The 14291-nt window shown below is 39.0% G+C and overlaps 1 protein-coding gene across 1 annotated transcript in view; it reads right to left on the reverse strand.

Moving 5' to 3' along the window:
- INTS8 (integrator complex subunit 8) overlaps positions 1 to 7052 on the reverse strand; it is a 53022-nt gene extending 45970 nt beyond the window's left edge. The window contains exons 1-4 of the mRNA XM_067711739.1: positions 6759 to 7052; positions 4197 to 4371; positions 2237 to 2377; positions 1843 to 1914 (exon numbers count right to left, since the gene is read on the reverse strand). Of these exons, the coding sequence (XP_067567840.1) occupies positions 1843 to 1914; positions 2237 to 2377; positions 4197 to 4371; positions 6759 to 6888 (518 nt within the window). The 5' untranslated portion in view covers positions 6889 to 7052. The remainder of the gene's footprint in view (positions 1 to 1842; positions 1915 to 2236; positions 2378 to 4196; positions 4372 to 6758) is intronic.
- Between the last annotated feature and the right edge of the window lie 7239 nt (positions 7053 to 14291).

Here is a 14291-nt window from a genome sequence, read left to right on the forward strand (position 1 = left end):
ATTCAACACAGTTTTGGAAGATTTAGCCACAGCAATCAGAGAAGAAAAGGAAATAAAAAGAATCCAAATTGGAAAGGAAGAAGTAAAGCTGTCACTGTTTGCAGATGACATGACACTATACACAGAGAATCCTAAAGATGCTACCAGAAAACTACTAGAGCTAATCAATGAATTTGGTAAAGTAGCAGGATACAAAATTAATGCACAGAAATCTCTGGCACTCCTATACACTAATGATGAAAAATCTGAAAGTGAAATCAAGAAAACACTCCCATTTACCACTGCAACAAAAAGAATAAAATATCTAGGAATAAACCTACCTAAGGAGACAAAAGACCTGTATGCAGAAAATTATAATACACTGACGAAAGAAAGTAAAGATAATACAAATAGATGGAGAGATATACCATGTTCTTGGATTGGAAGAATCAACATTGTGAAAATGACTATACTACCCAAAGCAATCTACAGATTCATGCAATCCCTACGAAACTACCACTGGCATTTTTCACAGAACTAGAACAAAAAATTTCACAGTTTGTATGGAAACACAAAAGACTCCGAATAGCCAAAGCAATCTTGAGAACGAAAAACGGAGCTGAAGGAATCAGGCTCCCTGACTTCAGACTATACTACAAAGCTACAGTAATAAAGACAGTATGGTACTGGCACAAAAGCATAAAGACAGACCAATGGAACAGGATAGAAAGTCCAGAGATAAACCCACGCACATATGGTCACCTTATCTTTGATAAAGGAGGCAGGAATGTACAGTGGAGAAAGGAAAACCTCTTCAATAAGTGCTGCTGGGAAAACTGGACAGCTACATGTAAAAGAATGAGATTAGAACACTCCCTAACAACATACACAAAAATAAGCTCAAAATGGATTAAAGACCTAAACGGTAAGGCCAGAAACTATCAAACTCTTAGAGGAAAACATAGGCAGAACACTCTATGACATAAATCACAGCAAGATCCTTTTTGACCCACCTCCTAGAGAAATGGAAATAAAAACAAAAATAAACAAATAGGACCTAATGAAACTTCAAAGCTTTTGCACAGCAAAGGAAACCATAAACAAGACAGAAAGACAACCCTCAGAATGGGAGAAAATATTTGCAAATGAAGCAACTGACAAAGGATTAATCTCCAAAATTTATAAGCAGCTCATGCAGCTCAATAACAAAAAAACAAACAACCATTCCAAAAATGGGCAGAAGACCTAAATAGACATTTCTCCAAAGAAGATATACAGATTGCCAACAAACACATGAAAGAATGCTCAACATCATTAATCATTAGAGAAATGCAAATCAAAACTACAATGAGATATCTCACACTGGTCAGAATGGCCATCATCAAAAAATCTAGAAACAATAAATGCTGGAGAGGGGGTGGAGAAAAGCAAACACTCTTGCACTGCTGGTAGGAATGTGAATTGGTACAGCCACTATGGAGAACAGTATGGAGCTTCCTTAAAAAACTACAAATAGAACTATCAAATGACCCAACAATCCCACTACTGGGCATATACCCTGAGAAAACCATAATTCAAAAAGAGTCATGTACCAAAATGTTCATTGCAGCTCTATTTACAATAGCCAGGAGATGGAAACAACCTAAGTGCCCATCATCGAAAGAATGGATAAAGAAGATGTGGCACATATATACAATGGAATATTACTCAGCCATAAAAAGAAACGAAATAGAGTTATTTGTAGTGAGGTGGATGGACCTAGAGTCTGTCATACAGAGTGAAGTAAGTCAGAGAGAGAAAGACAAATACCGTATGCTAACACATATATATGGAATCTAAGAAAAAAAAAAATGGCCAACTTACACACTTAACTGAGGAGGTCCAGGTTTTGGTTGTTTGACAGGAAAACTACTTTGAACAATTGTCCTAATTGCCCTGTAAAAAAGACCAAAAAACCAAAAGTTAACACACTGTAAATATCACTTCAAGTTTTTTTTCAAGTGCTCCTTAGAAAACTTAAAAACTATCTGAAATTCTAATTGATATATAATAAAAACTTTGTAAGTCATCCACATCTTTATCAGAATTCTTTTCATCTATGCAGTCATAAATTTTCTCCACCAACAGATTCACTGTTTCCAAGATCCTCTGAGAGATCCCTAGAGTAGAAGGAGTAACTCAAAAGCATATCCCTGGAAGTCAGAGTGCAATTAAAGAGAGGCTGCCCAACACATTTCAGGTTTATGAAAACATTTACCATCTATTGTAGAGAAGTATAGCCATGGCAGTGGTTGGAGGTAAAGTGGCCAGATCCATGTCTATGTGCTTTGTTCCGGGAGGAACTTTACTGATGCACAGCAGTTCATTTAGTAACATATTCAATACTGGAACAGACAAACTTAAAAAGGAAGAATCAAAAGATATATAAGCTGTGTAATCACAAAATACACAATTCAGTATTTTCACTCAAAGTAATTATACTGTTAAAGGAGTAAATCTACAGACCATTTTATTAACCTGTTTCAACAACTTATATGAAAATATACCTATCAAATTCAAAAAGATTTTTTAAGCTTTCATTATGAAAACAATTTAAACATATACAAAAGTAGACAGAATAATATAATATAGCCCAATGTGCCCATCATCCAGCTTCAACAATTATCAACTGATGGCCAATCTTGTTTCATCTCCACTCCACCCACTTCCCTCCTTCCCATATTATTGTGAAGCAAATTCCCAATATTAAATCATTTTTTCCACAAGTATTTCAGAATATATCTCCAAAAAATTACCTCCTAACATAATGACAGTATAAATTTCACATCTAAAAAAATTTTAATTGCTTACCATCAAATAGCCAATCAATGCTCAATTTTCCAAGTGTAACACATACATCATGCTTTTTTGTACACACTGCTACCTGTTGATATGCCTCAAATCTATTAATGGATAAGTTTCCCCTTAGATTAAAGCATAAAACTTTTTTTTTAATTCTAATTTTAATGCTATAGAAGATATGGTGCAAAAACAATGTTTAAATACTACTAGTGTGAGTATAAACTAATACAACTCTCTTGGAATGCAATCTGGTAACATGCATAATGTGCTTTAAAAATGTTTATACCACTTGACCAAGCAATTTAACAATCTATACTAAGGCTGTAACTCGAAATTCAGATAAAGTTTACGGACATAGACATTTAAGGCTCTGTCATTAATAAAAGTGAAAAACTAGGGCTTCCCTGGTGGCACAATGGTTGAGAGTCCGCCTGCCGATGCAGGGGACACAGGTTCGTGCCCCGGTCCGGGAAGATCCCACATGCCGCGGAGCGGCTGGGCCCACGAGCCATGGCTGCTGAGCCTGTGCTCCGCAACGGGAGAGGCCACAACAGTGAGAGGCCCGGGTACCGGTAAAAAAAAAAAAAAAAAAAAAGTGAAAAACTAGAGAAAACTGTCAATGGAGGAACAGTTAATAAATTATCTATACAATGGAATAAACTCCAAAAACAAAATGGGAAAATGTTCATGATATCCTGCTATATGAAATAAAACAAATCAAAACAGTATATAAGATATGTTCACAATTTTGTTTAAAAATAAATCACACAAAAATGTTAAAAATACTTCTCTCCCCTCCTCTATTATTTCTTATTTTCTGAATTTTCCCAAATGTTCTATAAGGTATTTCTTTTTCAATTGTGAGAAGGGGATGAAAACAAATCATTTTATAACTACGCCTTTGAAATTATTTATTTGTAAACAAATAACCACTGATTCTAATAAGACAGCTTAAGAGTTTGGGAGACAGTGATTGATTTATGCCCAGTAAAATAAACTGAATTATTCAATAAGGAATCATCCATACATTATGTACCATGCATCATTAATTTTTATTCATTTTCTTCAGATATGTAAAAGTAAACTGAACATTTAAAACTGTTTAGGCATGGACTTTCCTACTTAGCACATCAAAGAAAAGAACAATAATAAAATGGCTCATTATTGATAACACCAAGTTTATACTTTAAAAGGTTATTTAAATTCATCTAATAGTCGAATATTTTCTTACACCTTTTGAAAACTACTTGCATATTTTACCAAGAATGCAGAGAAAAATAATTTTCATTTTAAGGGCCAATATTATAAGAACACATATTGAAATAAACCAAGATATCTAACAGTACTAAAAATAAATTCATTTAAATCTTGTATACCTTTTCTCTAATATGTCTAAGTCCCACTTCAAATGTGCAGCAACTTTAAGAGCAAGAAGCTTTAAAATACGATTTCTCTTGTTATCAGGTGGAGGTTGAACTTGGTTCTGTTCATTAACTGAAGGTTTAGAAGCCTGTTCCAAAAACTGGACTATAAGTTGAACTGGTGCAGGATCTAGGATTTAAAAGAAAATAATTCTTGAACTTAAGTTCTAATTATGAAGATCCAAAGGATTCACTGTATTAGTTTTTGACCACAAAGGAATCCAAACAGGCCAACAGGCATGTGAAAAGATGCTCCATATCGCTATTAGAGAAATGCAAATCAAAACTACAATGAGGTATCACCGCACACCAGTCAGAAGGGCCATCACCAAAATGTCTACAAATAATAAATGCTGGAGAGGGTGTGGAAAGAAGGGAACCCTCCTACATGATTGACAGGAATGTAAACTGGTGCAGCCGCTATGGAAAACAGTATGGAGGTTCCTTAAAAAATTAAAAATAAAGTTACTATATGATCCAGCAATCCCACTCCTGGGCATATATCTGGAAAAGACAAAAACTCTAATTTGAAAAGATACATGCACCCATAAGTTCACAGCAGCACTATTCACAATAGCCAAGACATGGAAATAACCCAAGTGTCCGCTGACAGATGAATGGATAAAGATGTGGTACATATATACATTGGAATATTACTCAGCCATAAAAAAGAATGAAATTATGCTACTGCAGCAACATGGATGGACCTAGAGATTATCATACTAAGAAAAGTACATCAGACAGAGAAAGACAAATGTCGTATGACATCATTTTATGTGGAATCTAAAAGTGATACAAATGAACTTATTTACAAAACAGAAATAGGGGCTTCCCTGGTGGCGCAGTGGTTGAGAGTCTGCCTGCTGATGCAGGGGACATGGGTTCGTGCCCAGGTCCGGGAAGATCCCACATGCCACAGAGCAGCTGGGCCCATGAGCCATGGCCGCTGAGCCTGCGCATCTGGAGCCTGTGCTCCGCAACGGGAGAGGCCACAACAGTGAGAGGCCCGCATACCACAAAAAAAAAAAAAAAAAATACAAAACAGAAATAGACTCACAAAGAAAACAAATTTATGGTTACCAAATGGGAAAGGGGGGGAGGGATAAATTAGGAATTTGGGATTGACAGATACATATAAAATAAACAAGGACCTACCGTATAGTACAGGGAACTATATTCAATATCTTATAATAACCTATAATGGAAAAGTATCTGAAAAGGAATATATATATATATATATCGTAATCACTTTGCTGTACACCTGAAACATTGTACATCAACTATACTTCAATTAAAAAGAAAGTTAAAAAAAAATCCAAACAGTTGTGTAGGTAGAATAACTAAGGATTATGATTTATAAGAAGTGTGCCTGGGGATTAAAGGGAAAGATCAGGAAGGGTGTAAGGAAGAAAGGATAACAGATTCCTGCAGAAGAAAGCACTTTACAGGGAAGAACATAATGGTTATAGATTTCCAGTTCAGCAAACAACGAATGTCAATTAAAGGAAAGAGATGTCATCTTTAGAATCACTGTTTTAACGCTTAATTAGTGGGGCCTGCATAAAGTTACCTCTGCACCTGTTTGTCATGCAAAATAGAGGATAATGCCACCTACTTCACAGGATTACTATGAAGACTGATTAAATGAGATAACAGATATGAAGCATTAAGCACAGTGACTGGCACGCAGAAAGACTCAACAAACGTTAGTCAAAATCAATTAATTAAAAGAACATAATATAATATAGGTGGTAAAACTGCCCAAGTGAAGTACACTAACTTCTCGCACAGCAGTCTCCACCAGGAGACTAAAGCCAGTCTATTAGACTGAACAAGCCACAACTGGATTCGAACTTTATCAGCAAAATATCATCCAAGGAACTTACTTTTTCATGCCAGTACCTCTTTCCAGAAATGCCTGACGTTTTCCACCTTCCCTGAGAGTACTCATTAACTGGGATATTAATCATGATCATCATTATACAAGAACCATCTTGCAACTGTAGTTTTTTTCTGCTTTCAAAGATTTCTTCATTTTGATTTACAGCTTAACTTTGAAATATATAATTAAGAGTCGGTAAAGTCTCCTCGTTGAGGAATAAAACAGTTAAATAGGAACCTAAGATAGTTAACTAATTAGGGTCAGGATCAGCCCCCGAATCGTTGATTTCTCCCCATCTCCCCAAACTGTGCGGGGTTCTGTCAAGAGGAGGGCTCGAGCCAGCCTCCCCAACCCAAATACTCTCACAAGGCCATCTCGCAGGTGTTAAAACCCCGAACAGTAAAAGGGGGTGGATGCGGAAGCTCCTTTGTTTTGCGCCTTTCTTTGGCCTCCCACAGCAGTGCCCCTGCACTGGTGTGTTTAATACTTAGCCGGGGGCCTAGCCAGAGCTCGGCTCCGGTCCCCGCCTCCCGAGCCGCAGGTTCGTGGCCGAGAAGGCGCGGGATGGTGAGAGACGGGAGGGCAGCGCCGGTGACCGGGTCCCGCTCCGCTCGAGCTGCAGGCGCCGCGCTTACCCGGGCAGGGCTTACGCAGATGTTTCTCCAACAGCGACTCCTCCAGCAGGAACTCGAACCAGCAGGTCTGCGGCGGGGTGCAGGGCCGGCTGGAGGTGGCCGCCTCCCGGTCCGCCGCCTCCGCGCTCATCCTGCCCCCGCCGCCGCTACCCCCTGGGACGTTTCCCGGCTCCAACCTGACACTCGGACGCGGGCCCTGGGCCTGTAATCTGCGGAACCCCCGAGGCCTAGGACGCACTCGCAACGTCCCGGAAACCCACACAGTCCAAAATGGCTGCGCGGCCCAGCCAGAGCTGGGGATCCTGGATCCGCCTCCCGGCGCCACCGCCGCGCCTCCAAGCCAATCGTTATTTGAGTTGGAGAAAGAGGGCGGGACCTATCCTCAGACCACGCCTCCTCCCAGTTGCCTTGGGAGACGGCTTGCGGGTAAGATGGGTCGCAGGTTGGTTTCCCCGGTTCCCTGGGAGTTTCTCAGCGAGCAAATGAAATAGCCTCATCAATAGGCCTCATTGTCTTCGTAAAAGGCAGTGAACGCTACAGGTTCAAACTGTAATCTAGGCAAAGTTTGTTTTCGGTGCTTTAAATTTTCCCACTTCATTTCTGAGATTTCCTACTACCTAGGTCCTCTCGGCGGATGTGCCCTCGTGTCTCGGGCGCCAGCGTCCCCGCCCCCTTTCCGAGACAGCTGACGGCCCACGTGAGATCTAGCTTTTCTGCTGCTTCTCAGGACTAGCTCTCAGTGTTTAGCGCCTAATTAACTCTCTTGATATCCCGGCTAGCGTTATTAAGCCCATTTTACATTTACCTTCATTCTGTAATGTTCTGGTGGGTTTTTTTTAACGAAGTTGAAAAAAGTGTATTCATAGATGGTGCACACGATCTATACTGAGTGCAAACTAACCTCTCTGAACCTTAGTTTTCATATTTGTAAATCAGGAATTATAATAGTGCCTAATCTTAGGGTTGATAAGAGAATTAAAGGCAGAACTTGATAATACAGGTAAGCTTTTTAAACAAGGCCTGACATCTAGAAACATGGGCAAATGTTAGCAAATATCATATAGTGCTTTCTTCATATACATGATTCTAGTTTTCTCCTATAAACGACCCTGTTACACATGTTTTAACCAATGAAAACACTGAAGTTTCAGAGTTATCATTTGTCCAAGGTTTCCCAACAATCGAGGGGTGGGGCCAGAGCTTTAGTGATCTTTCCACTGTACTCAGGCTGCTTCCAACATTCGATAGAGAGGATAAGACTGATGGCTTATGGTCTTTTCCGGAATGAAATGGTAGAGCTTTGAAAAGTTTTAGGAAAAATAAATGGAAGTAGCTCCTCCATACGTGAAAGTAAATCAGTGCTTCAGTGGCAACCATTGCCTTGTTGTCTTCCGGTGCAATCCTCTTTCTGGATTCTGCCATGCCTCTCTCCCGCTCTTTCATTCTGGTCCTTCCTGGGGTCCTGGCCTTAGTCCTCTTCTCACTGTAAAAACCATCCCTGCATCACTCCCCCCACTCCTGAAACTCTATCCTAGGCTCTAAAGAACACAGGTTGGAAATCATGTATTAGAGTAATAAAATCATGCGGACCTAAATTAATAAAATTTAGGTCCTCATAATTTGTGGCTATTGATAGTATTTGTGGCTAATGATAAATTTTGAGTTTTCAAGTAAAAATTAGAATTCTGGACTATAAACTTGACAGCTTTCCAATGCTTACAGACTTTTCTAATGAAATAGGTGGTGATATAATTAGGGGTTTTTTTGATATTAGAATAAAATGTGTCAAATTTTGGGTGGTCATATAATTCAGAAAACCAATATTTTTGTAATGAGTACAAGATCCATTCTTATTACAAGACAGAGCAATGGATTTTAATAGAACAGATTTCGAAAAGTCAACTGATACAATTGCAGATTCCAAATTGCAACTAACCTTTAAAAAACCACCACTGGGCTTCCCTGATGGCGCAGTGGTTAAGAATCCACCTGCCAGTGCAGGGGACACGGGTTCGAGCCCTGGTCCGGGAAGATCCCACATACCGTGGAACAACTAAGCCCGTGCACCACAACAACTGAGCCTGCACTCTAGAGCCTGCGAGCCACAACTACTGAGCCCGCGTGCTGCAACTACTGAAGCCCACATGCCTAGAGCCCATGCTCCACAACAAGAGAACCACTGCAATGAGAAGCCCGCGCACCGCAACGAAAAGTAGTCCCCACTCACCACAACTAAAGAAAACCTGCGTGCAGCAACAAAGACCCAACACAGCCAACAAATAAATAAATTCATATATATATATATATATATATTTAAAAAAACACCACTTTCTCGAGTTTTGGTATAGTATCAAAGAAGAAAATCCACAATTATCTGAAAAGGCTCATAAAATTCTCCTTTTTCAACTACATAGCTATATGATCATCTCAATAGATGCACAAAAAGCTTTTGACAAAATTCAACACCCATTTATGATAAAAACTCTCCAGAAAGTGGGCATAGAGGGAAGCTTCCTCAACATAATAAAGGCCATGTATGACAAATCCACAGCAAACATCATTCTTAATGGTGAAAAACTGAAAGCATTTCCTCAAGATCAGGAATAAGACAAGGATGTCCACTCTCACCACTCTTACTCAACATAGTATTGGAAGTCCTAGCCATGGCAATCAGAGAAGAAAAAGAAATAAAAGAAACACAAATTGGAAAAGAAGAAGTAAAACTGTCACTGTTTGCAGATGACATGATGCTATACACAGAAAATCCTAAAGATGCCACCAGAAAACTACTAGAACTAATCAATGAATTTGGTAAGTTTGCAGGATACGAAATTAATGCACAGAAATCTCTTGAATTCCTGTACACTAACAATGAAATATCAGGAAGAGAAATTAAGGAAACAGTCCCATTTACCATCACAAAAAAAAGAATAACATACCTAGGAATAAACCTACCTAAGGAGACAAAAGACCTGTACTCAGAAAACTATAAAACACTGATGAAAGAAATCAAAGATGACATAAACAGATGGAAAGATATACCATGCTCCTGGATTAGAAGAATCAATATTGTGAAAATGACTATACTACCCAAAGCAATCTACAGGTTCAATGCAACCCCTATCAAATTACCAGTGGCATTTTTCACATAATTAGAACAAAAAATTATACAATTTGTATGGAAACACAAAAGACCCTGAAAAGCCAAAGCAATCTTGAGAAAGAAAAACTGAGCTGGAGGAATCAGGCTTCCTGACTCCAGACTATACTACAAAGCTACAGTAATCCAGACACTATGGTACTGGCACAAAAACAGAAATATAGATCAATGATACAGGATAGAAAGCCCAGAGATAAACCCACACACCTATGGTCACCTAATCTATGACAAAGAAGGCAAGAATACAGTGTAGACAAGACAGCCTCTTCAATAAATGGTGCTGGGGAAACTGGACAGCTACATGTAAAAGAATGAAAGTAGAACACTACCTAACACCATACACAAAAATAAACTCAAAATGGATTAAAGACCTAAATGTAAGACTGGACACTATAAAACTCTTAGAGGAAAACATAGGAAAAACACTCTGACATAAATCAAAGCAAGATCTTTTATGACCCACCTCCTAGAATAATGAAAATAAAACCAAAAATAAGTGAATGGAGCCTAATTAAACTTAAAAGCGTTTGCACAGCAAAGGAAACCATAAAAAAAATGAAAAGACAACCCTCAGAATGGGACAAAATATTTGCAAATGAAGAAACAAACAAACGATTAATCTCCAAAATATACAAGCAGCTCATGCAGCTCAATATCAAAATAACAAACAACCCAATCCAAAAATGGGCAGAAGACCTAAATAGACATTTCTCCAAGAAGATATACAGATTGCCAACAAACACATGACAGGATGCTCAACATCGTTAATCATTAGAGAAATGCAAATCAAAACTACAATGAGGTATCACCTCACACCAGTTACAATGGGCAGCATCAGAAAATCTACAAATAAGTGCTGGAGAGAGTGCAGAGAAAAGAGAACTCTCTTGCACTGTTGGTAGGAATGTAAATTAATACAGCCACTATGGAGAACAGTACGGAGGTTCCTTAAAAAACTAAAAATAGAACTACTATATGACCCAGCAATCCAACTACTGGGCATATACCCTACGAAAACCATAATTCAAAAAGACACATGTACCACAATGTTCATTGCAGCACTATTTACAATAGCCAGGACATGGAAACAACCTAAATGTCCATTGACAGATGAAGGGATAAAGATGTGGTACATATATATAATGGAATATTATTCAGCCATAAAAAGAAATGAAATTGGGTCATTTGTAGAGATGTGGCTGGACCTAGAGTCTGTCATACAGAGTGAAGTTAAGTCAGAAAGAGAAAAACAAATATCGTATATTAACGCATATATGTGGAATCTAGAAAAATGGTACAGATGAACCTATTTGCAGGGCAGGAATAGAAAGGCAGACGTAGAGAATGGACATTTGGACATGGGGGGAAAGGGGAGGGTGGGATGAACGGGGGGATTAGGTTCAACATAAATATACTGCCATGTGTAAAATAGATAGCTAGTAGGAACCTGCTGTATAGCACAGGGTGCTCAGCTCGGTGCTCTGTGATGGCCTAGTTGGGTGGCATGGGGGGAGGGAGGTCCAAGAGGGAGGGGATATATGTATTCATATGGCTGATTCACTTCACTGTGCAGCAGAAACTAACACAACATTGTAAAGCATTTATACTCCAATAAAACAAAACAAAACAAACCAAAAAACCCACCACTTTCTCGAGTTTTGGTATAGTATCAAAGAAGAGAATCTACAACTATCTGAAAATGCTCATAACATTCTCCTTTTTCAACTACATAGCTATATAAGGCTGGTTTTTCATTGAAGATGAAAAGAAATTTTGATATTTCTACCAAAAGAACATATTGTAACAGTTTGAATGCTGAAGCAGATATGAGAATCCATTGTCTTCTATTAGTCATACATGAAAGAGATTTGGAAAAATATAAAACAATGCTGTTCTTCTCACTACATTTTTTAATGAAAATAAAGGGTTTTTGCATAAAAATTATATGTTAACACATAATAGGCCTGTTATTTTTAAATGAATTACATATTTAAGTTTTTCTCAGTTTTAATTTTTAATATGGTAAATATCAATAGCTATAACGTACATAAACAAAGGCTCTTAGGAGTGTTTAATAATTTTTAAGAGTGTAATGGGGTCCTGAGACTAAAAAGTTTGAAAAACTACTTTACTGAGTAAAGTAGTTTTCTCATTCAATCCTTACAACATCCTACAAGGTAGGTATTATGACCCCATCTTACAGCTGAAGAAAGTGAGGATCAGAGAAGTTAAATAACTTTCCCAAAGTCTCCCAGCAAACAATCCTGGTGAAACCAGAATTTGAGCCCTTATTTGGGCTTCAGTATAATGGACCGCCTTCTACCTGATAACTCTGAATGATAATTAGGCCGTATGCTGTATTTAAATTGATTTAAATGTTCCAACTGAAACTTTTCTTGGAAATACTTCACCATGTTAAAAAACAGAAAGAGAAGCAATGTTCTGCAGTACCAAAAAATGACATCTTTCTGTCATGGCCCACTGCCTGATGACATTTTCAGTATCTATATGTGCTGTGTTTTTTGTTTCTAAAGATGAGCTGTTTTACATTAGAATCTTATTCCTCACAAATAAAATTACATGCCAGAGGAATTATACTTAAGCATAAATTCCTTCACTGCAATTCATAAGCACTAATGATAATTTTTAAAAGTGGGCTAAGTCATTGTTCTAGGTTTCTGAAATCATAGTTCATCTTCATGGGCTATTTCTATTTTCTTTCTTAACATCTGTTTAACTAACCTACTCCTTTAAACTCTGACAATTCTACCCATGTAGAATCATTTGCTGCTCCTAAATGTGGCAGAAGGAAATATAACCCATTTCTGCATTAAAAATAATAGTTCATATACACTTGTACACTGGTGGTGAGACCGAAAATTGGGTGCAACCACTGCGGAAAACAGTATGGAGATTTCTCAAAAAATTAAGAATAGAACTACCAAGGACTTCCCTGGTGGTCCAGTGGTTAAGCTTCTGAGCTCCCAATGCAGGGGGCACGGGTTCGATCCCTGGTTGAGGAACTAAGATCCTGCATGTCACGCAGCGTGGACCAAAAAAAAAAAAAAAGAGAGAGTAGAACTACTATATGATCCAGTTACTCTACTTCTGGGTATTTATCCAAAGAACATGAAAATACTAACTCAAAAAGATATATGCACCCTTATGTTCATTGCAGCATTATTTACAATAGCCAAGACATGGAAACAACCTGCAAGTGTCCATTGATAAATGAATGGATGAATAAGATTATATATATAATGGAATACTACTCATCCATAAAAAAGAATGAAATCCTACCATTTGCAACAACATGAATGGACTTGCAGGATATTATGCTAAATGAAATAAGTCAGACAGAGATAGACAAATGCCATACACTCAAATGTGAAATCTAAGACAAAATGAAACAAATGAACAAACAAAATTAAACAAAAACATAAGTACTGAGAACAGATTAGTGGTTACCAAAGGGGAAGATGGCTGAGAGGTGGGCAAAATGGGTGAAGGGGGGGACTTCCCTGCTGGCGCAGTGGTTAAGAATCCACCTGCCAATGCAGGGGACACTGGTTCGATCCCTGGTCGGGGAAGATCCCACATGCCGTGAAGCAACCAAGCCCATGCGCCACAACTACTAAGCCTGCGTTGTAGAGCCCACAAGCCACAACTACTGAGCCTGCGTGCCACAACTACTGAAGCCCGTGAGCTCTAGGGCCTGCGTGCTGCAACTACTGAGCCCACACGCTGCAACTATGGAAGCCTGAGCGCCTAAAGCCCGTGCTCCGCAACAAGAGAAGCCACCGCAATGAGAAGCCGCACACCGCAATGAAGAGTAGCCAACACTCGCAGCAACTAGAGAAAGCCCGCATGCAGCAACGAAGACCCAACGCAGCCCCCCCCCCAAAAAAAGGGTGAAGGGGGTCAACTGTATGGTGATGGATGGTAGCTAGACTTGTGGTGGTGGTCACTCTGTAGTATATACAGATGATGAATAATAATTCTGTACACCTGAAATATATAATAAAAAATAATAGCTCGGGCTTCCCTGGTGGCGCAGTGGTTGAGAGTCCGCCTGTCGATGCAGGGGACATGGGTTCATGCCCCGGTCCGGGAAGATCCCACATGCCGCGGAGCGGCTGGGCCCATGAGCCATGGCCGCTGAGCCTGCGCGTCCAGAGCCTGTGCTCCGCAACGGGAGAGGCCACAATAGTGAGAGGCCCGCGTACCGCAAAAAAAAAAAAAAAAAAAAAATAGCTAATATAGTATTTATCATTTATGAACAAGGCAGTGTGCCAAGTATTTTACATATACCATCTCATTTAAGCCTCATTACAGTCCTACAGTAGGTAGGTACTATTAAGTGTGCCCATTTT

This window comes from Pseudorca crassidens, chromosome 17 (assembly GCF_039906515.1).
Source record: "Pseudorca crassidens isolate mPseCra1 chromosome 17, mPseCra1.hap1, whole genome shotgun sequence".
In the NCBI taxonomy this organism is placed as follows: domain Eukaryota; kingdom Metazoa; phylum Chordata; class Mammalia; order Artiodactyla; family Delphinidae; genus Pseudorca; species Pseudorca crassidens.